The sequence below is a fragment of the Empidonax traillii genome, unplaced genomic scaffold, assembly GCF_003031625.1.
Source record: "Empidonax traillii isolate 1590-97213 ecotype Southwest subspecies unplaced genomic scaffold, ASM303162v1 scaffold207:size1520225, whole genome shotgun sequence".
In the NCBI taxonomy this organism is placed as follows: domain Eukaryota; kingdom Metazoa; phylum Chordata; class Aves; order Passeriformes; family Tyrannidae; genus Empidonax; species Empidonax traillii.
Window position 1 is genome coordinate 1,116,170 of NW_020955400.1, and position 24,403 is coordinate 1,140,572.

The window sequence follows — 24,403 nt, forward strand, 5'->3', positions numbered from 1 at the left end:
ACTGCTAGAAGTGCAAGTCATACATATTAAATTAAGGTTATACTGTGCTTTTCCTATCACATAATAACACTGACTTTACTTTCATTTATGAGAAAAAGGCAACATTTCCAAAAGATATCTTTTCAAACAAGCTTCAGACCTATGCTTACCCTTCAAGCATTTCCATTAGCAATATGCAAGTTTTCTCTGCAAAGTACTCTTTTTTTAAAGTTATTACTCTTATTTATAGCTTAGCTACATGGGAGCAACTTCATGCACATCTGCCCTTAAAAATCACATTTGAAAGAGAAAATTAATTCCAAAATATTTATGAAAACCACAGAAGAGCAGTCTTCTTTTAATTCTTTAGTTACTCTAAGTAGACCTAGGGGATATTGGGAGATTCTTCATCTGTGGTTGACCCATTTGACATCAGAGACAGTTGAAAAAATTGTAGGAATCAATTCAATCCTTAGCATAAGGCAGTTATTACAGAATCACTTAGGCTGAAAAAACCCTCTAAGTTCATCAGGTTCTACCTTTGACCAATCACTACCTTGCCAACTAGACCATGGCACTAAGTGTCACATCCAGTCATTTCTTGAACACCTCCAGAGATGGTGACTCTATGACCTCCCTGGGCAGTCCATTCCCATGTTTAACAACCTTTTCCATTATGAAATTCCTCCTGATATTCAACCTGAGCCTCCCCTCTTGCAGCTTGAGGCCATGTCCTCTTTTCCTGTCACTAATTGCCTGAGAGAAGAGGTTGACCCCCACCTGGCTACAACCTGGCTAAGGTCTCCCCTGAGCCTCCTTTTGTCCAGCCTAAACACCCCCAGCTCCCTCAGCTGCTCTTCATAGGACTTGTGCTCTGTTCTCTTCTCTAGATGCACTCTAGCCCCTCAATGTCTTTCTTGCAGTGAGGGGCTCAGAACTGGACACAGTACTCAAGACATGACCTCACCAGTTCTGAGTACACTGCTCTAGTCCTACTGGCCACACTAGTTTTGATACAAGCCAGAATGCCACTGGCCTTCTTGGCCACCTCGTCACACTGCTAGCTTGTGTTCAGATGACTGTTGAACTGCATTCCCAGGTCCTTTTCTACTGGGCAGCTTTCCAGCCACTTTTCACCAAGCCTGTAGCACTGCATAGGGTTGTTGTGGTCGAAGTGTAGGGCCCCTGCCCTTGTTGAATCTCATACCATTGGCCTCAGTCCATCAATCCAGACTGTTCAGATCCCTCTACAGAGGCTTCCTGCACTCCAGCAGATCAACACTCCTACCCAACATAGTGTCCTCTGCAAACTTACTGAGGGTACACCCAATTCCCTCATCCAGATCATCAATAAAATATTAAACAGAGCTGGCCCCAACACTAAGCCCTGGGGAACCCCACTAGTGACCAACCACCAAACTGGATATGACACCATTCAACACCCCTCTCTGGGCCTGGCCATCCAGACAATTTTTAATCCAGCAAAGAGTGCACCTGTCCAAGCCATGAACGGTCAGTTTCTCCAGGAGAATGCTGAGGGAAACAGTGTCCGGGTAAACAACATCCACAGCCTTTCCTTCATCCAACAAGTGGGTCAACAAGGAGATCAGACTGGTCAGGCAGAACTTGCCATTCCTAAACTCATGCTGGCTGGTCCTGATCCCTTAGTTGTCCTGTATGTGCCATGTGATCCCACTCAAAATTATCTGTTCCATGAAATTCCTGGACACCAAGGTCAGGCCAACAGGCCTTAGTTCCCCAGATCCTCCTTTCAGCCCTTCCTGTGGATGGGTGTCAATTGGCCAACCTCCAGTCGACCTCCCTGGTTAGCTAGGACTGATGATAAATGATGGAGAGTGGCTTAACAAGCTCTTCTGACAGCTCCCTCCCTCCTTGGATGACTCTCATCTGGTTCCATAGACTTATGAGTGCCTAAATGGCTCAGGAGGTCTCTAACTACTTCCTCCTGTATTACTGGGGGTCTATTCCGCTTCCTGTCCATTTTCTAACAACAACAAATAGGAGTCAAAGCACTTCTTAAACTTCAAAGTTGCTTAAAAACCCCCACACAAATAGAGCATTTCCCAAACAGCTACAAAAAGTGTCAGCACATTTTCTGTAGAGGCTGTATTTGATAGAATTTTCTCAGAGCTGCCAGTGAGAGGCAATCGTTCATTGGAACGAGACATAATTGAGAAGTACAAATGCAAACAAGATGAAAAAAACCAAACCCTGTGATTTAAAATAAAGCAAGAAACAAAATTGGTTTTAATGATAAGTTTCTATATGCACAATTCACAGATGGCAAAGCATGCTGTTAAATGAAGAGGTAAAAACATCAATTTAGACCAAACAACAAAAAACTAAAAAGGCTGCAGGCTTTCCTTGATTTTACTTGCTTCGCTTGCTGATACAGGTTCAACTATTTTAGTCTAAAGGCTGTATTTCAGTACTAACAGTGCAAAGAAGGTGACTAATCCAGTATTTTTTTCTAGGTAGGCTGGAAGAGAAGGAGAACAGTAGAACACAAGGGGAAGAGCAGAAAACCGTTACAAATACTGTTTTTTCTGACTACGAGAGATGCAGTGAAATGGGTAAAATGCTAATTCACTAAAGTTTTTCCGAAGACCACATACACAGGAGTAAATCCAGGAAATAATTATGCATTTTTTAAGAACTTCATCAAAATTCAGAAGTAAAATCTTTGTATTCTGTTGCATACTTTAAAGTACTGCTTATCTGTCATCCATTTAATCCAGTTTAATTCTCATGTCAAATTTTAACATGTTATTACTGATAACCTACCTCATCCATCCTTTTGGTAGCACCTACCAAAGCACAACATTAATAATTAACCAGGCTTTTCCTCTTACATCCATAGCTTCTCGGCCAAGAATGCTCCAAAGTATACTTGGAGTAAGAATTATGTCTTTTCCCAGAGTCCAGATACTTTGTACAGACATTGCCAAGAGCAGCATTATCAAATGTAATGTTCTAGAACTAGATGCCAAGTGAATTTATATACTTACTTAACTTATGAAAGCATAAATAACCATAGGTATTATCTAATAAAAGGACAATTAAACATTTTCAAAGAACATTGCCAATAATTGCCCAATCCATTATTGTCTATCAACACCAATTGACTGCAAAGCAATTCTTTGCCAGGTCCAGAAATCTTTCTTCATTCACACAGCGCGATCTAAAATACTTCCCTTAACTCTTGTCTGACAGGCAAATTCATTTCAGTTATTTTCAAGTCACCAACTACTGTATATTCATAACAGAAGACAGTAACTGTAATCCCTAGTCATTTTATCCCAACTTTGTTCAAATATAAGCCCATTATCCAATGCCCTCCCTACAAACTGCATAGTAGCTAGTCTGGTCTCCCAAGTCAATTTCACTTGTAACTCATCAACCCTTTACATCATTTTGGGCTTACATAGAATAAGACCACAGACACTATTGTAACAAATATAAGCTACACTGTCATATGTGTGCTCCCTCCCAATCTTCTGCTGCCACGCAGTAGTTGAAAGTTTCATCCATAATACTTTTTGAACTCTGCCAGGCTCGGTGCTGTGACCACTGCCCTGGGGAGCACGTTCCAGTGCCCAAATCACCCTCTGGGTGAAGAACCTCTTTTTAATACCCAACCTAAACTTCCTCTAAGACAACTTCAGGCCATTCCCTCAGGTCCTGTCACTGGTCACCACAGAGAAGAGATCAGTGCCTGCTCCTCCTCTTCCCCTCACAAGGAAGTTGTAGACTGCAATGAGGTCTCCCCTCAATCTCCCCTTCTCCAGGCTCAACAGACTCTAGTCACCTCAGCCGCTCTCATAGGGCTTCCCCTCAAGGCCTGCAGTTTTGGTCATCACAAGATAAGAAAGATACTAAGCTCTTAAAAAGCATCCAAAGGAGGGCAAGGAAAATGGTGAAGGGCCTCTTGGATATGGTCCTGTGCAGGGCTAAGGGTTGGACTCAATAATCCTTGTGGGTCCCTTCTAACGCATCATATTCTGAATTCTGTGAAATTTCTCTCCTTTTACAGAAATCGTTATTCTCCCATCATCTCTCCTTTTGGTGCCAATGCCTTATTTCTCAAATTAACTATTAATCCCTTTAAAATATTTTATCTCAAGCCAGGTTTTGCCCCATCCTTTACCTTCGCTGTTCACCTTATCACTCTTCATATGGTCACTTTTAATCACTTGTTTTGATAACGCAGTAGAAAACACAGGTGACTAGAGCACAGGTTTTGAAAAGGTTTTGAAGACCAACTCAAATTTAAAAAAAAGCTCATCATATGTATGAATTTCTCTGGCAGACTTTGCTGTGGCTTCTCTCTCCTTACTGATATTAGCTCCTTGCTTTGGACACATTCCTTTAACACTCAATTTGTGTATGAGGGTTAAATCTACCCATCTGCTTCTCATGCCATTTTACATTGTACCAATGGTGCTAAAATAACTTCTACTTCTAAACATCCTTTTGAAGAAAGTTTACTTCATCACTGGAAGTTTTATCAATACAGCAATGCAGGCATACCATGTGTTTGCTTACACAGCTTTTTGAAGTGGTTATCAGCAAAGCCACTTGTTGAAGCACTAAGAGGGTCATAGATTAGAAGTAGCAACATTTCCATGGTATAGACAAGAAGGAGAAACTCAGACCCCAAATCAAGGTGGTAGGTACAAGTTTAACTCTTCTGTCTATACCAACTTGATATGACAATCTGTCCCCAGACTCAAAGTAGTCACAAGCTGTAAAATCTTCCAAATACCCAAAGTGATGTTCACAGGCAGTACTGCTGATATTGCTTTAAGTATTTCAGCTAGATGTGTCTCAATGCCAAAAATAAAAATGAAATGCAATAGATGGGTCTTAGGAGAAAGTTTCCCTTGTCTGCTCAAAGACAAAAGTAGAGAAATCTTAAAGATTATCAATCCAAAATGACACTAGAAAATTGTAAAATTAGCCTCATGCATAAGTAAGCAATCAATAGCTATCTCTTAATTGGTACTCTAAGTATTTTGTAGCACACTGTAAAACAAGTGTTTTCCATTTTAAGACTCCTCAGGTTCCACTACAGCATAATGTTTAGTTTTGCATATCACCAAAGGACTGAGAAACTTACTATTTCACTACCAGCAAAGTAGTAGTGACAATTTTATAAGTTTCCTCAAAATTACCACCACAAATAAACTAAGGTACAATTTAAACAACTCAGCAGATGGCACTCTTCCACCAAAATCAAAAGAGGAAACTATGTCTTCACATAAACAAGGGGTACCATGGAGCTAGAACTCTTATTTTAAATATGCAAACCCACTGCCTGTGCATTAGAGTGTCTTACATTTTTTTTGTGCTTCTCCTAGAACATGCAAAAATATATGCCAAAACATTAAAAGAAATGACTGTTTTGTTGAAATACCTGTAATTTTACTTAGCTATTTTGTCCAGAAATTTGTGCTATTACATATAGCTCCACTTCACACCACAAAAATAGCTGCATATCAGTGTTGCATGGAGTGGTATTTTTATGGCTTGTGTTTACCAGAAATCCAACTTGACATGGACTGTTAAAAGGCTGACATTGTCCCCAGAAGTTGCTTATGCAACCTTAATTCACATCTCCTCAAATGCATGACGGTATTTATTTTTAAAAGCTAATGCACTAGCTCAACATCAATTGTAAATGTTTTGCAATATTTAGCTTAAATTTTATTTAAACATGTTAAAAAGATAAGTGGTCATTAGCAAAACCTACATTGCCAGATTAAAAAAAAAAAAAAAGCATTAAAACATGCCGTTCTTCAATATGATTAAGATGTAAACCCTAGCTCTAAAAATAACACTACTTATTCCACCTTAACTCTTCTTTTAGATGTTGTTGCAGGTGCCACCTTAGATACTGTAGTTTGCTATTTCTCATTGTATTAGAGGACTTCAAATGCGTCCGTCCTTTGGATCCGAGAAATGCACCACTCAACAGTGTTAAAGTGTTGCCATGAGAGTACAAATACAGAGCTCCTGTTTTGTACAAGCTGTGGATGTCAGAAACAAAACGCTTTTATTAGCACTGGAAAGGGAATAATTCAAACAGTGTTACAAGATTTCCAAGTACCTACAACCCAGTTTAATACTACAAGATGGAAAACAAATTATTAGCAGAAAAACACACAGTCAAATTTAGTTCTCCTATATATTCTTCCTGCAGTTTTTCCTAGTAGGCACTTTAACTACTAGATGGAAGGGAAGTATTACCCTGCAACTCTAGCTTCGGTGATTTTTTTTTTCTGATACTTTAGAGAATCTGCTCATCTCTTACCCTGTATACTTCCAGTTCCTGTCAGATTCCAAGTGATGCCTGATACTTCAGGCAGTGCTCATCTGCCCTGCTTTTACAAGAATGTTTGGTTTACTTGTTTGCCATCTGCTAGTAATCTGAGTCTGAAGAGCTATTTCAATTATCTTTGACAGAAAGGAAGAAGCCTTGGAGATAATACTTGCTGTAAATTTTATTAAAATAGGAAGCTGAGAAGAGGGGAGAAACCCAGATTAGGCCCATAGCCCATCCAAAGCATTACCTCACCACCCTAAAACAGAGACTCTGTATAAAATGGTGCATGCAATCACAGGAAGCATTTCCAAAGTTACGTAACACAGGTAATAATACTACAAGATTGAATCATATGATAGCAGGTTTCACTGACAAAATGTCTGTCTTTCCTCTGCATAAAAGTATCCAAAATAATCGATATGCATATATTACAACTCAATTCCCATAACTGTTCCAAGGGAAGGGGAAACCCCATTCTCTTCATATGATGCCTTGAAGGAAGAGCCATATGCAGCAAAGTATTGCTTCAAGCCCCTCAAAGACATAGAGCTATATCTGTTTACGGTGCTCAGCATTTTTTTTTCCACAATCCTGTAGCTTAACAGAAATATCCAGCAGCATTTCTGCATGAATAAGATGATCTTACGAAAAAATACAAGCACTGGAATTTAATAATTTGACCTCTGATTTATAAGAAGCAAGGAAAGGGTCAAGGGGTTTGTTGGCATAAAGAAACCTGAGCATTTGTGTGCACCTGCAGCATAGTGAAGGAAAGGTTGCAGAAACAGTAGGGGTTTCCTTTCCCCACACCACTTCCATCTCCTTCACTACCACCCTGCTCCCCAAACGCCAATAGAAGACATTCACATTTCCACTGCTGTTCCTCTCACTTTTTTAAAAATGGTAAAGAGAAGGCAAAGTACAGAGCAAGTCTATGCAAGATATGCTTGAAGAAAAATACAGCCAGATTCCTCAGAAAATTACTACCTTAAAAATGACTATTGCTAAATAAAAACTAAGGAATTTTGAACTATTTTTTCTGAAGCAATTTGGTTCCCACTGGAGTCCTCAGCAACTTATGTACACAAGAACCCCTTTAAGAAAGTAAAATGGATGCTGTTTAGTTAAAAGATATTTGAAAATCTAGCAATCATGCACATTCCAAAAAATTAACCTCTGTCATCACTACAAGTCCCAGTACTATCCCCACAAAGAAAATTAAAACAAGACAAAAAAAAAAAATCAAGCACTCACTGTTTGAGGAAGACTATCACCACAGTCTAGAACTTTACTGAGGTTTTAATGCTGAATAGACAGGGTTTCCTAATTTCTCTAGTGAAGTTTCCAGCTCTGGAAGAGAGCACTTCAGAAGTGCCATAACATGGAAATATTCAGGAGCTCAGGCAGAAGTCTGGAACAGGACTCTTCATCCAACCTCAAGATAGTTTCTAAGCAGCAAATCCAGATCATTAAAATTAATGTAGCATTGTAGCCTCAACGGTTCAGACCTGCTTTGAGCCAGGAGAACTTGCATTTATACAGTGTAATTCAGTTCTTAAAGTGTTTTGATTAAAATATTTGCTTTAATGTTTTGAGTGTCAGGCAGCTTTTTCTACTCAGCAATAGAGAAAATGAAATTAGTTTTGGAAGTTCACCTCTAACACTTTCCATCAAAAATACAAGAGGAAAACAAATGTAATCATCAGCCAGCTACTGCGACTCACTAGAAGCTGTGTAACCTGTGGAATTTTATATATGCTCTGCACGGTGAGGAGTAAAGACACATGAGGGTCAGATGTAAGCTAGAATAGTAAGCATTTAAGATGATATCTTTCAGACAAAAGTCACCTGTGATGTTCCTCTTAAACACTTACTAGGGAAAAAAAAACCAAAAGAAACATGGGGGGAAAGCTATTATTTCCACGATTTTGCAAGAAAAGTTTGAAGAGAATAATGCCACCTTTACAAGGTACCATTCAAAGTTTATTTCTTCTTTCAAATGTTAGCATAGCAGAATGGCAATCTTTAACAGGAACAAATAAACCCAATGTATATTTACAGTGGTCAATAGCTCTGTGTGAATTTAGAAAAAAAAAAAAAATTTGAAGAGTTGGACTTCCTGTTAGAAAGAATTCCACCAGAACTAAATTCAAGTCACATATGTATTAGGAGAAAAAACTGAGTGTATTTTTCCTTACAAAAAGGGAACCTTTTCTGGCCAGCTGCATGGAGAATCCCTTTAGTTCTTTGAAGCATTACAAGTCTGGAAGTGTTTTGCCTGCAAAGTATCCCAACTTCCTTTGCTACTAAGGACTATAAAACCTCCTGATTGATACACTGGTGTTGTACCAAGGTGGGCATTGGTCTCTTCTCCCAGGCAACCAGCAGTAGGATGAGAGGGCATGATCTCAAGCTCTGTCAGGGGAGGTTTAGGTTGGATATTAGGAAGAAAGTTTTTGCAGACAGAGTAATCAGGCAGTGTAATGGCCTGCCCAGGGAGGTGGTGGATTCACCATCCGTGGAGGATTTTAAGATGAGACTGGATATGGCACTGAGTGCCATGATCTAGTAACCACAGTGGTGTTGGATCAAGGTTTGGACTTGATGATCTCAGAGGTCTTTTCCAACCCAGTTGATTTTATGATTCTAAAGTATGGCAATCTGAATCTGATTATTATTCATTTTTCCCCACTAATGCCCAGGTACCCAACACCTGAAAACTGTTGTTCCAGGAACAACTGAAAGAACTAGGTTATTGAAAAAAGAATCACCTACAGTTTCCCACACACATTCAGTCTGACTCTTTACAATTTGTGAGTCTGACAGCCTTCAAATTCACCGTGAGATAACAGAACTGCAGAGTCAGGACAAAAACATTTCAAAAGAAACAAGCCTCATCCCTCCTCACAAACTACATACATACACTAACGCGATCCTCTTGAAGCAAAGAAGAAAGAGGAAAGAGTTAAATAATTCACGCTAGATCAGAGACCCAGGATAGATACTTTCTTGAAAACTATTCACAGACAAGGCCTATAATTTACACTGCTACTAGCAGCACTGTACTACAACACATAACTAAAAAACTGCAAAGTAATACTTTTTAAGAATTATTTTCTGAGAAAAAGAAACCAGTCATACAGACACTGAGAACTGCATATTTGTAAGATAAATACAGATGAGATTTCAAAAGACAAGCAGAAATTATTTCTATTAACAAATGATTTTCAATAATCAAGACAGCAACTATGAAGGAAACGGTATCTTCATAAAATCTTCTCAAACAAAACTGAAAAAAGGGACATTAACTAGTGCCTTTTTGATAAAATCCAGGATGAAGTCTATTTTATTAAAAATTACCACAATAGACCAATACACGTATGCCAATCAAACATCAACAAAAATAGTACATTGGATGGCATTTATAAGTAGTCATATAAAGAAAAAAGACAACCGGAGAAGTAGCATACCAAATAACAGCTGTAACCAGCATTGAGCTATTTTTTGGGAGCTGAAAATGATATATTTATAGTGGTTCAGTATCACTCATACAGAACACACTTACACTGATCACATTTAAAAATTCTCCATTAAAACACTAAGACATTGCCAGCAACAAGTATCCCTGAGTATAATTTCATCAGAAGTGAACATCCCCAAATTAAGTACAGTTGTATAATTTACAGTTGCTGTCTGTACTATAGCAAACAATCAAAGATAGAGAATCCTCTGTATGTCAAAACTTTTAGAGTTGTATTTTTGTAGAACAACCTACGTGGACAAAGTTTTCCAACTGTGTTTTAAAATATTTTACCTGTATTATAAGCAAAATCTACTAAATTTGATAAATATAAATTTCAGAAATATTTTGCACGAACAGTCTCTTTGTATGAATTTTTATTTACCTGATCTGGAAATTATTGGTAGAGTATTCACATTTAAAAAATTTCTTTTATACTGCCAGAATTCAAAAGTAGTTTTTGTCCTTTGCTACTCTGGTAAGAAACAATATTATATAAGTTTGCACCTGCTGCCTCTCCTGTAAAGCACTTATAAAATCCCATTTTATCTTCTTTTTACTAACATTTTACTATAAACATAATTGGGACTATATTCACAATACTTCCACAGGCAATGTCTTTAGGAAAACAAGTTCCATCACATCGTAGGCAGTCACATATACTGTGCATAACTGAAAAAAATTTCGACCTATGTCTTTATTTAGTTTTTTTAAACTAAAAGATAGAGAAGTAAGTACAAAATATGTGTAAGAAAATGGTAGTATTCTTTGTGAGTGACTGCTACTTGAATACTATTTCCTTTGACCAACAGCCCTTATGAAAACATGGAGACTTTACTAATAAGACTGTACTTCTAAGAGCTAGGCCACCCTTTTTCCAGGTTAGTAACAGGACTTCTTTTTAAAATGCTACGTTACTCATCTAATTATTTTAAAGAATGAGGGGATATTCACCATGCCAGCAAGTTAATTGTTGGTTTTGGCTGTGTTTTGGGTTTTTTGGTTTTTGTTGTCGTTTGGAGGGGGTTTTGTGAGTTTCCTTTTTATCTGACATTTAAGGGTAGCTGTGAAGCTAATTTTACTTCATCAGTTTACTATACAGGTTTGGAACACGTATAAAAGGGAATGCCAGGCGAGTTATCGCTCTGCAGCCCATTCTGCATATTAATAAGCATCACTAAAGCTTAGTAACTATACTTCTAATATCAACACTACAAAGTTCAGTTAAGAATGTTTTTCAACTGTGAAGATGAACATCTGCTCTGTTTAACAAGGTAGTATGACTGGAAAGAGCATAAACTAAAAAAGACAAGCATGCTAATCCTATCAATTCAACATTAAGTGATCACAAAAAATTAGCATTCTATATTTTTCCCTAATGAGCAAGTAGAAAAATGCAAATAGCTTTTGTCCATCTGCTGCTGTTGACTACAAATCAGTGTTACTAGCTGGGAAAGAGGAAAAGTCTTTAGTAGAAACTGTTATCAAAAACATTGGACACCAGCTGGATTACCTCTTTAGCTGTCTAATCTTGAAGTGTTAAATATTCATGTGAACCAAAAATCTAATAATATTAATTGAACACATACAGAGTACAAGGCTGGCAGGAACTTCAAGAGGCTACACAATACAATCCCCTGCTTAAAATAGCAGGAATCACATGAAATAAAACACCTCACTTAGCTGAAGTGCAGAGGTCTTACTTCCTTTGGATCTGCATATTTTTTTTAGTTCCCTAGCTTACAAAGTTCCCAAGTTAAACTCCTGTGAAGAGTTTCAAAAGAATAGAGAAGCAGGACAAGACAATTAATTCTTGGAGAATCCATGGGAAATACCTCATAAAAGAGTGAGTTTGATCTATAGCCTCCTTGGTGGAGAACCTAACCTCCTTTCTCCACCAGCACTGTTTGTAAGAGCACTGTGTGTGTTGAGTGGGCCAGGTTAAGACAATGTCAACATGGAAGCAATGGCCACTGCAATTCCTTTTTCTCAATCTTAGAAGGAAATGAAGCTTCAGGTTTCCCAAACAGAAACCAGGTTTTGTTACTACCTTATTAAGGTGTTTATGAAACAAAATACCATGATATTCAGCAAAATGCGTAAATATCGTAGCCTCTAGTAATTGATTTAAAAAAAAAAAAAAGCCTCAACCAAGTAATTGATTTTGCAAACTGCAACACTTCAGACTGCCTTTCTTCAGGTATTACAAAATCGGCATCACTGTTACTACAAAAACTTTTGGTTTCATGTTAGCAAAGCCATCTGGATAAAATCCTGAGTAATGTGCTCTAGGGGCCCCTGCTTGAGCAGGGAGGTTGCACTAGATAACCTCCAGTGGTTGCTTCCAACCTTACCTATTTTGTGATTCTGTCAACCTAGCATTTCTGGAAGAATTTCATCTTGCACTTTGCTTTCTATACTAGCAGACACATATTTCAAGTTTCACCTACTTTCACTACTCTTGGCCCTCAGAATTCAAAGTAAATGAAAAACCTCTCAAGTAAGAGGCTGTAAGATTAGAGCTATTGCAGACAAAAGACTTGGGAGGACCTACTCCAGAACTTTATTAAAAAAAAACAAATCTTACTAATGCAGTAATAAAATCAATCTTAATTCACAAATTGATATAGCGGCCCCAATATAAGCACTATCAATTACCAGATTTTTTTAAAGCAAAGCTTAGGGATTCAAAATAGACTGAATCTTTGCAATAAGTGATTAAGTTAGAACAATCAGTACACAAATGAAGGCTATCATCAAGTTCTACAGATCTCAGACACAAAAGCAGTTTTAGAATCTCTTACTAAGAAGAGACTTTAAGTGTAAGACAAAATGGTTTCCATTTTTGTCAGAAAGTCTTAAAGCAAACAACAATGTGTCAGAACAAACTAAATGACAGCCACAGATAGAAGTAATTTCATGAATGCATTGTAAAAATCAAGAGGAGTCAGGATTCAGTTAGAGTCCCCAGAGGGTACATGTTTTAGAAATTTACTAAATAAGGAATTATACCACTCTACCAGTCCTCACTATTGAAATATTTCAGTTTTCGCTGTTTGCAAAACCTTCATTATTTTGAACTGTGTCTAAATTCAGTGATACAAATATCACTGACAGATTTAAATTATGTCGCTAGACCTTCACCTGTATTTGCACTGGAAGTCAACAGTAGTAGTAACTTATTGCTGCCTTTGATAAACATGTAAGCTGTACAATTATCAAGTGCCTGTGATAGAAGCGTTGACATGAAAAAGGTCACTAAGGTATCACCAGCTGAATACTAAGAGGCTACGCTAGACTAGCATTGGAGTACCAATTACAACACTGCAATTGAAACTTACAGTTCAGCAAAATAAGGTAACTTCAAAAGCTGCTGACAGACAGCACACTGGCAGCAGGTAAGCAACGCGCTTTCATATGCGGTTTTGCCTCACAAGAACCACAAACTTATTCCTCAGGCTGGCAAACAAATTAATCACTACCTGTCAAAGAATTAGATCTCTGGAAAAGCAGTGTCTTGTCTACTTAACAAGATGTACTCTGCAGGATTAAGAACTTGCATTTTTCAAAGAACTGTAATGACCAGTTTGATAGTACACTCCAAGATGAACCACACTGAGAGCAGCAAGAGGAAAAGAGAAGACACAAGAGATTAAAGATAAAGACTTACCACAGTATCAACTCTCTCAAAACTACAAAGAACTATTTTTCAAAATGTGAAATCATTACCAGTTAGCTAAGATCAAGGACAAAGTGAACTGTTCCCAAAATTGATGTCCAGCACTTATGTTTAACTTCATATTGAATGTAATAATTTACAAGTTTTATTCTGTTTTTCACTGTGCTTGTACACAGATAAGCCTATAAAAGAAAAAAAAAAAGTGCTATGGGTCTCTGATAAATAATGCATCATTTTACGGGTCCATTAAACTAAGAAATAATAAATTGTTCTAGAAGAGCAGCAGGAAACAAACAACAACAACAACAACAACAAAAAAACCAAAAAAAAAAACTGAGGGCACTCTGAGTCACCTTAAAGTTACAAAGTAAGAATGCTTATCTTTGCCTTGCGAAACCTTTGTACAACAAAGAGACATGGACACTTAGAAGTCTACTGCAGTTACAAAATTTCTGTCAAAGGAAGTTTTGTTAGGAAGGGTTTCTTTATCCTATCTCAAATCTTGAGCTGCTTCTACTTTTCCAGACATGACTTCATTAAAACTGCTCATGTCATCTCCTGCAGCAACGATGCTACTTCAGTTCTGAAAGTCCTTCCACAGTGACCAAGAAAGAACAAATCCTTTAAAATGCTGACTTAAGATCCTGTTGAGTTTAGCAGTGTACCACAAGTCTGAAAGCATAAGCTAGGTCCCAGTCGGCCAATTTGCTGTTACAGTTTAACATCATCAGATCACACTATCCATATCATCTCAATGTTTCACAAATAGCTACGATGTCCAAGGAAACAGACTATGCCAGTGCTACAGTAACCTGCAGCCTTGCAAACTTTGCATGCTTTCCAAAGATTTCCTTCCCCAGGCTCACCGTGACAGAGCAAGTTTGAAGCTGTGAGGTTTTAGCCATCAAGCCTCTGCTCTACCAGTAAAATACTGAGAGGGAAGTTTTCATTGTGAAATTCATTTTTGTAAATTACAGCATGAGTTCCAATACAGTTATACTTCAGGTATTTTTGAACAAAAGCAGTTACTACTAAAAGCTGCTTTAGTAGAACTAATGTATAGGCAATAATTCTTCAAATCAAAGACCTGCTATAGGGTAGACTTCCCCACAGTCACAGTTGCTCTGAGGTGCCCCTGTTCCAGCATGACATTGTCCCTGGGTCACAATGCCTTCAGAGATACACCTGCTCCAGCATGGCCTAAGCCAAAGTCCCTTCAGAAATAAACCTGCTCTAACATGGCTTTACTCACGGTTGCAGTCCCTCCAGAGGCATACCTGTTCTGTTTTGGCCTTATCCATGGCCACACACTTTGAGGTGTTCCAGCCTGACCCCACGGCACAGCCACTGATGCTTCAAGATCTACCTGCTGTAGCACAGACTTATCCTTGGGACTCAATCCCTTTAGAGATATTTCTGCTACTGCACTGACACAAACACAGACACAGACACTTCAAGATGTACCTGCTCTGGCATGGGGTTATTCACAGACACTTCAAGATTTAGCTGCTCCCACATGGACTCATCCATAGGTCACAGTCCTTTTGAGTTCACACTGGAGTTGCAGCCAGTCCATCAGCACAGACACATCAGTGAGTCCCTGGTCATCTGCCAGCCCACGCGCATCACCGCTGCTGTTATCAGAATGTTCCCAGGCACAGCACAGGAAGGTGATAAGCAGCACAGCATGCAGAGAAAGCAAAAACCAGCTACTAACAAGCACTAGACTAATATACTGTAGGCAAGCAAGGCTCATGACAAGCACCTGCCAATTAATAGCTAATCAGCAATTAACGCTATAAATTCAATCTGGCAAATTCCAGTCAAACCTGTCATTATCTCAAACTCTTTGAGCTGCACATTGGCTGCCCTAAAGGACTGCTGTGATTTAACCCCAGCTAGCAGCTGGGCCCCACACAGCCACTTGCTCACTCCCCCAGTGTGATGGGGGATAAAATCAGAAAGAGAGAAAATTCATGGTTTAAGATAAAGACAGTTTAGTAAGTACAGCAAAGGCCATGCAAAAAAGCAAGGCAAAACAAGACATTCATTCAGTGCTTCCCATGGGCAGGAAGGAGCCACCTGCAGGAAAGCAGGGCTTCATCATACATAGCAATAACTTGGGAAGACAAATTCCATCATTCCAAACATCCTACATTTCCTCCTTTTTCTCCCAGCTTTATACGCTGAGCACGGTACCATATGGTACAGAGTATCCCTTGGGTCAGCTGTCCTAGGCTATGTCCTATCCCAACTCCCTGCACACCTCCAGCCTGCTCCCTGTGGGGTGAAGTGAGAGACAGAAAAGGCCTTGACTGTGTAAGCCCTGCTCAGCAATAAGGAAAACACTGCTGTACTATCAAGACTGTTTCGAGCACAGATTGAAAACACAGCTCCATACCAGCGACTACGAAGAAAACTAATTCTGCTCCAGCCAAAACCAGCACAACAAGTTTCTCAATAAGTAAAACCACAGATTTAGAAAGTACACCATGCTATCTATTATGGATAATTCAATCCAAGCTTTCTCTGTGTACAACTACGTTGTTATAATTCCATACACTTTTAAGAGAGATATAAGTCTCATTGTGCTATTTTGTCCGTATTTCATTTCAGAATATCCAAAGTAGCTATTTTCTTCATTTAGAAAATAGGGATTTTTCAGTGAAAGAAAGATATAAGAGAGCTAATGATGGCCACGTGAATTACGTTCTGGAAGATATCACAAGAAATGCAGTAATGGTAAAAGAAATGGAAATTTTACAAGATTGACGTATACTTTAAGCTAAGTACTTTTCTTGTTTAAACTACTCTATGTGAATTGGGTAGCAAGGTATCCAATAAATATCTTCTTATTAATAAATAATCACAGAGTCTGTCCAGCATGACACTACTGCAATATTTTTATTAGCTTTACCAAAGTACTTTTCCCAAAACAGGAATACTTGTTCAAAGTCCAGAACACTACTAACAATGATTGAGACCATTTTCTTCAGTGTACAAATGACAAGAGACCCTGACAATCCACAAAAGAGTAGTTCAATTCAACTTTGGCATATTCATGGAATGGAAAGAATTACAGAAATATTTAGGTCAGAAAGGATCACCCACGTTCATCTGGTCCAGTGTCCCAGCTGAAGCTGTGCAAACTTCAGTTTGAGAAACTGAAATCTTTGCTCTGCATACTGTAAGCAACTTCAGCCACTGTCCTACTGTCAGTGTAGAGCTACTACAGAGAAAGAGCAGGTGTAGAACTACTTCAATTAAAAAATATCCACAAAGTAAAAAACCCAGTATACAATATCTGAAGTTCATGCTTCCATAAGAAGGAAAAAAATCAAAGTCAGACTGCCTTGCATAGTCTGAATGATCCAAAGGAAAAGTATATTTAATGGATATAACTACAACACAAGTCTGAAGTGGTGTTTTATTAGAGCTTCAGACAATTCAGAAACTGACTGCGTGAAACCTCACACCCAGGCTATTTTGATTAAAAAAAAAGTAAGTTGTGAGTTCTCATAAGAATGGAAACCACAGAGAGCAAGCTTTATACACCTCAAATATATAAAAACTTCATCCTTTTTCTTACATAAAAATCTATGGAGAAATTAACAGATACTGACACTCAGAATGAATGGAATCTTCAGATATTTAACAACAGAATGATGAACAATCTAATTTTTCTCCTTCCTGTGATCATGGTTTGCAAGAGGAAAAAAAAAGGTAATTAAATAAGCTATTCTTCTTGGAAATAAAGAGTCTGAGGCACAATTTGGTCTGTGTGGAAAGTACAACACTTATTCTACAAGTATTCCCTTCATTCTCAAGAATTTCTATTGGCAATGGTCTTCCTTTTTAGAATTCCCTCTATCAAGAGATAGGCTGAGCTTCAAGCCACAAATGTATATTTTTAAAGTCATGAAGCATCAATAAAGATATTTTATTCATGTTGGCAGACAATCACAATACATCTCATTTGATATATTGTCCTATATATTTTTCTACTGAGAAATTAAAGTGCAGAAATTTGAAACTTGTTTAAGATGGAGCAGTTAAACTGCAGAGAGCAGGAGAATTACTTCAATTTTCCTGCCTTAGCTTCAAAGTTTATTCTACCTTATAAAAGCAAACAAAAAAGCTCAGCTGATTAATAAATTAATAATTGTGTAGGACCCTGGACTTAAAGCTCTGAGCAAACATCATCCTAAAGACAAAAAAAAAAGTCCTGAAAAAGTCCATTTCATCTTTCTTAAGCCTCTTTAGAGTTTAAATGACATCCTGTTTAGATCACATTAGACTTCTAGAGGGACTGTTAAGTACAAGAGAGACAGCAATGGACAGCACGGAAGCAGGGCTGTTAGCTATGACACTGAACACTGTCTGGATGTCACGGGGTGAAGTCTAGCCAATGACATCAAATTAAACCATGAGTAGATATAGTAAGCTAACTCATTAGAAGGCTTTCCATCTGCTGTGAAAACAAAACACAGACAATTAGGTACGCAGAAAAGAAGCAAAGCTCAGATGAACTTTTAACTACTTGACATCTCACATGTTGCAACAGCAGATCAAAAGGCAAAAGCCATCCTGGTAATAGCAGTCAAGTCCCTTCAAGTATGGAGAAAGCCAAAGATATTGACCTGCAATGACAAATGAGGCTATCAGCAGCTTATACTAACCATAGCAGTTTGAAATCAATAGGGAGCACAACTGCTCCCTGGGGGAATCACATCCACAAAAATCCAGCACTGTGAAAAAGGGGGGGAGCCTGAGGCAGAACTGCCACACTAGAGGCAGGCTCAAGCCAAGACTCAAACACCTCGAGCATCTGGAACTAGCGTCATCAGCACCACATACTCAGATGAACAGCTGGATGAACATGTCCAGGTGAGTGCAACTGTTTGTGAGAAATCATCTGAGATTTTATGTTACTCAGCTCTGCGCATCTGCCTTTGTGCCTACCTCATCACTCAATTTCCCCTGCAGTAATGAAAACAGAATCAAACAACTATTTTCAACAGATCCTTATGTCATAGAGATGATCACATCAGCTGGCTGTCCAAGGTTTGTATTCTACTAAGCTACTCACTCTGCAACTTTTCCTCAAACACCATAAAGGAACCAAGCTGTTCTTCAGAGCTGAAAACAGAGCACAGCCTTTGTTGGTAATTGCTCAAAGCATTCCTTTCTACAGAGGGGAAAAAATACTTCTCCAATTCAAGTTAATACCTGAGCAACAGTCTGCCTCAAACACCTACTTTTTAGTCTTTTAGCTAAAGAGTTAAAAATATTCCTAAGTTACTCTGGAAGTAGAATCAAGTTTTTAAAAAGGAATATAAGGGATATACTGCTCAAGTTAAGATAGCGACTAACCCCAAACTACCCTTGATGACTCATTAGGTTTAAGTTTTACACTAAAAGCAGTCTTCTCCTGGTATTTTTATGGACTTCTCTCCCTCTTAAAACTGCAAGATCTTGAACCAATTGCTGCTTATAGGCATGGAATGTCAGTCACATTTCTGGCACACTAAGTTACCAAGTACATAACACTCCCATCCAACTTTAACTCATCAAGCCTAGAGGCAAAGAATGTTAACAGCAGTAATTCTGCTTCAGTCCAATTACTGAAACATGACATCTATAGTTTAAGTATTTCCATTTTTACAATTATTTTGTGGATTCAGTGAATTCAATGCAGTCTTGATGTTATTTAGTATATTTATCTATTAGAGATAAAGACAAAGTCAGTGAACTGATAGTATATTTGCATCCACAGATTTTGGTTTTTCAGAAAAGCTTTAGTTCTGTTTTTACACATCACTGTAACAGTACTAGAGACAATATTTAGTATTTTTGTATCTTTGTTCTTCTACTGGTGGTTACAGTCCTCATAAAGAAGAATGAGGCAAGAGTGTGGCTAAGAAAATTCCACCTTTTCTGATCAATACTGGTTCTGAATTTAAAACACCCAAATTGAAGTCTGATCAAATACAGATAACCTCTGTAAAGACGTTATTTAGCTGATAAATACCTGAAGTCAATTCAAGCCTTTACCGTTAATTTCTTCACATTAAATTTCAAACAGGTTCTCATTCCTTGATTTAAGAATATTTTAATACACTTTCTAGAAAAAGTCTTGTTTCCCAATTCCTCAGATCACTTACCTACAATAGAAAAGAAGTGAAAGCTTGAAAAGGTTCACCTATACTTGAAGACACGAGGAAAACACTAATACCCAGCTCCCATTTGCTGGTAGGCAGTGAGAGAAGCATTATCATTCCTTTACTTCTATACTCTCACAGCATGAAAACAGAAGAAAGTGAGGATCCCACTTTTAGATTTATTTCTCAATGAAAATCACTTTACTGACACTCAGTCTTTCTAGTCCATACCTCATTTCAATTAAAAACACTCTTGCAGCTTTAAAGAGTAAGTGGCTCCTACTTGAATGAACCGTTGCACATAATTTATTATTCATAAAAACCTTAGCAGGCAAATTATTCTGAGGGTCAACAAGCACTTTTTGGCTCTGTTTTTATCTCTGAGCAATAGAATGAAATAAGCACTTCTTGCAAGCTTTACTCTTTCCCAATGAGTGCTTTTCAAACTGGTTTCATTAGGCAGAAAGTGAAGGGCTGGTTTTACATTGGGAATACGTATTGGGAATCTAAGTCTATTCCTTCTGCCTGCAAAGAAGAAGTAATCACAGGAGATGAAACTTTTGCAGTGTTGTCTGGGTACAGCTTAGGTTGAGGGCTTTTAAGCAGTTCTTCCAAGAATCAAGAACTGTATCAAAGTACTGAGAAGCATATTCATCATCAAGATAAGGGGAGCAGTAACCTCTCAGCCTCTGCATGAAACCTCTTCCCTATCTATCTTTAGAAAATACATTTTCTGTTGTCTTCTCACAGTAACTGTTTCTTCCCTAATGATTTTCCAATTGCCTTCTCAATTATTTAGAAAGTAATTCACACTCCAAGAATTCAAAGGTGTGTGTAGTCACATAAGAGCATCCATAAACAGGTTTTGTTGAGTCATCGTTATCCAAACTGCAACATCATGTTGCCCAAAATTACATGTGAGTAAGCTCTAAATAAGTGCATTTTCATCTCTCCTTTTCCTCCAATCCAAATCCTTACTTTTATATCTCTTGCTTTCTCACTTACTGCTTTCTCACTTATTATAATTAACAACACCACCTACACAAACTGTACTCTTCATTTACATCAACTTTATGACCTTTTCAAAACAACAGTTTATGGAGTTAAGAGTAGTTTCAAATACAGCATTAAGAACACTGCACTGTCATCACTCTTCATCATGCTTTGAATTAAGAAATCTTGGGAGTTCATAATACAAATCTAGTTTTTCAGTTCTAGTTTTTCAACTTCTTTTAAAAGTCAAACTCCCTGAAGCAATTAACCTTACAGACAGTAGCGATGTTCTAGAAAGAAACAAAAAAGGTTTACTTGTAGACTAATATAAGCAGCAAAGGAAAATACTAGATTTACCTACAGTTTAAAGAGGATTAAGTCAATTTTTCTAGCAAGATGGCCTAAGCCTTCCCCATAATGTTTAGAGTTCAGTCAATTTCAGGACGACAAAAAATTTAACTCATTATCTTATGTTGAAGAACAAAGGTTTGGGCAATAGCAGCATGGATTAAAGAATCTACAGGACACCATCTTTTAAATATAAAAGTTAAAACACATATGTTGTTACATGGCTTGGGTAGTACCATATGGCTGCGGTACCATATGGCTATGAACATATGGGTAGTTCACTTTTTAGTGAACAAAAAGAAGCAGGGTTACTGGTGCCTTATTTCACAAATTCATTCTGCTCATCTCAGTCACTAGGAAACTATTAGCGAGATACAATTCCTGTACCCCTCACTGTTACCACTTGAAACCATCATTTGGCAACTCAAAAGTAGTAACAGGTAACTACAGTGTTACAAAGCTTATCGCAGGAACAAGCCCAACAAAAGTAAGCCCACCACCCAAAAAAAAAAAACCCAATCAAAAAAACCCCCAAAACCCATCCATAGCAAGCAGCACAGAACATTTCAATCCCAAAGGATGGAACAGAACAACAAAATAGAGCTCAGCCCACGTTTCTCTTTAGACTTGCAGTCAGCTGCTATAAACTGTCAGCACACTAGTAACCCTCTACAAAATGTATATATTTACTTGAAATAATGGGGACTGAGCAGCCATGCCTCACATCATGAACATGACTTGAACTGACACAAAAAGCAACCATAACAGCCAAGCCGCCTACAAACAGAAAACAGAGCTTGCTTTTTTTCTCCCCTCCTGCATACCTGGTTCCCACCAGACTTCTGAACGGTTCCAGCAGCTGAATCAAAACATCACTTGCATAAAGTGCACTAAATTCACTTCAGAATACAAAAGGATACAGCCTTAGTGCTCCACTCTGAGTCCCGATGGCCAGTATTTTCTGGACCGGATCAAATGCCAAGGCTGAAGGTTGATAGGGGAAACCATGGCGTACAGTCTAACAAGTCAGAGCATGATGGGTCAAGCAGGATACCAAAAATAAACAGAATCAATACTGTATGTTAGAAAACAGGATTCAGCGTTAATCACAATTTAAAAAGGAACTACAAAGCATTTAAGTAACAGATTGAGAAAATCAGCTCTTACATGAACCAATTATAAAACACGTTTTCCAGTCATAATCACTCATTCATTCTTGAGCACCAAGTGATAGTCAGACTTACTTAAACTTAATTTTAATCCTACATTTCTTCTGTACAAAGACTATATCAACTCAGTATTTTATTTTTTCATCTACTTCATTCCCTGAGTAATCTTATTTTTAGTTCTAACAAAGACACTAAACTATTAAAATCTGAGATCTGCCTAGCAAGTTTGGCAACAAAGCCAGACTTGTCATCAGAACTATTACAATTTGCTTTTCTGAGAATCACTTCAATTTCAACCCACCAGGCTCCACGTGACAATGCAACCTCTCTCAGAACATTAAGGGAAAAAAGAAAACAACCTGAGCTTGACAGAACCAAACTCCCACCCTCTGCTTTCCCCAAAGAGAACAGCCAGCCTCAGCATTAACAAAATAAAAAAATACCCCACCTCAACAATGGGATTATTTCTTAATATGAAGCTATTGGCACATTTAGCTTTTTGGTTAGCCAAGACTAATTTGGTAATTGACCAAGCAATAACTCCATTATGCTTCTTGGGCTGCAATTAATCAGAATTGAGAACATAACAAAAGTGTCACCTACTCTTATTTCCGCTATAAACACACATGGTATAAACCATGCAGATGCTGGCTTTTCCATTTCAAAACCTTTAGTTTAAAGCGGACATATTCCATGACCTCATAAACACACAGCAAACTTCTGATATATTCCTTCTACTTTACTGAAGTTGCAGGCATACCCCACAACGCTCTGTATTTCACAAGCAAATAAGATCTAACTGGCAACAGCTCTGCTCTCTTTCATATCCTTTGTGACCAACTTGCAAAAGCAGCAGAAATGCCTGCAATACTAAAAAAAACAAGTAGGAGAATCCATAAACAAGCTCATCCATGTCAAGCTAGGCCATGGGTGCACTGCAAAGATAAAAATGGGCATTGGTATTCAAATCGGCTTTTATTCCTCTTGGTACAGCTGGTGGTTAATTCACTGCATCATTTTCTGAAGTGTGCAGACACAAACTGCAGTTATTGTATCACACACAAGCAAATAAATAAACAGGAACTTTGTCTCTAGAGAAGATTAGCAATAGCAGCATCAGCAACTCGGCAACACACTGCAGTGAAACCACCACAAACGACGACAGCCTTTTTCAGGCTTAAAGAAACAGGAAAAATGCATTTCCAAATAATGCAGAGCAACAGATTCCCTGTCCTTCGGGCCCATCAGCAGAGGCTTCTACTCAAATGCCACGATAATCACATCTGCACTACAGCTAGGTATCACTCCTTCCCCCATCCATCCAACTCTTTCTACGAAGCCTTCGTGAACGCGGTCAGTATTACTCGCACGAAAGAGCCTCGAAGACGACAAATCCCGAGACTCTCCAAAAAAGATGACTAGAGAAATCCAGCAAGACCTGTACAGCTACACCCGCCGCTTTCTTCCCTTCTTCACCCCCCGAAACACTGAAATCCAACAAGTAAACAGGAGCAGCAGGGCAGACTCGGCACGGAGGAGCAAAGCCCGCAGCGCCCATCGCGGCGGCGCGCCCCCTTCCCCGGCCGCCAGCCGGCTCGGGGCTGCAGCATTCATTCACCTTGCAGAGCTGGAAGTGCTCGGACTGGAGCGTCTCCTGGATTTCCGTCTCCCGGTTCCCCGCCTGCTGTTGCTGCGCGGCGGACGACGCCGAGGCGACGGCGGAGACCGCCGACAGGCCGTCCAGCACCTTCCTGATGTTAAATTTCCTCATGGTCTTCGGCGGCGGCGCTCCCGCTTTCCCTGGCCTCGCCGCCGCCGCGCTGTCACCGCCGCGCCGCCCGCCCCGCAGGCGGCAGACGATCCCCCGCCGGGGAGGGCGGTGCAGGGGCGGCCCGCGGTCGTGGGCGCCGCGCTCCTCCTCGTCCACGGGGAGGGCGGCGAGGCGTCAGTCCGGCAGCGCAGGGGCGCTTCTCATCGGGGCCCGAGGGCTCGGAGACGGAGACTGGAGCCAAGCAAACAGGAGCCGGTCAGCCCACTAAGCACCGCCACCGCTGGTCACGACTCGCCGCCCGCGGCTGCTCCGTGCCCCGCGCCCTGCCCGCCGGTGATCGCCCCGGGCCCGGCCGGCCCCACCCCGGCTGCCCCTCCCGCCGCCGGGGCTGTGCGGGCTGCCTCGCCTCGCCGCTCCGCGGAGCCCCCGCGCCCCCC

General features: G+C 39.3%; 1 protein-coding gene across 6 annotated transcripts in view; it reads right to left on the reverse strand.

Moving 5' to 3' along the window:
- STXBP5 (syntaxin binding protein 5) overlaps positions 1 to 24,185 on the reverse strand; it is a 103,790-nt gene extending 79,605 nt beyond the window's left edge. For 4 of the 6 annotated variants that reach the window (XM_027887340.1, XM_027887338.1, XM_027887339.1 and 1 more), the window contains exons 1-2: positions 23,814 to 24,184; positions 21,947 to 22,044 (exon numbers count right to left, since the gene is read on the reverse strand). In XM_027887340.1, the coding sequence (XP_027743141.1) occupies positions 21,947 to 22,044; positions 23,814 to 23,966 (251 nt within the window). In that variant the 5' untranslated portion in view covers positions 23,967 to 24,184. Of the gene's footprint in view, positions 1 to 21,946; positions 22,045 to 23,813 lie in introns of all 6 variants that reach the window. The other 2 variants (XM_027887336.1, XM_027887335.1) reach the window with 1 other exon arrangement.
- Positions 24,186 to 24,403: the final 218 nt, after the last annotated feature.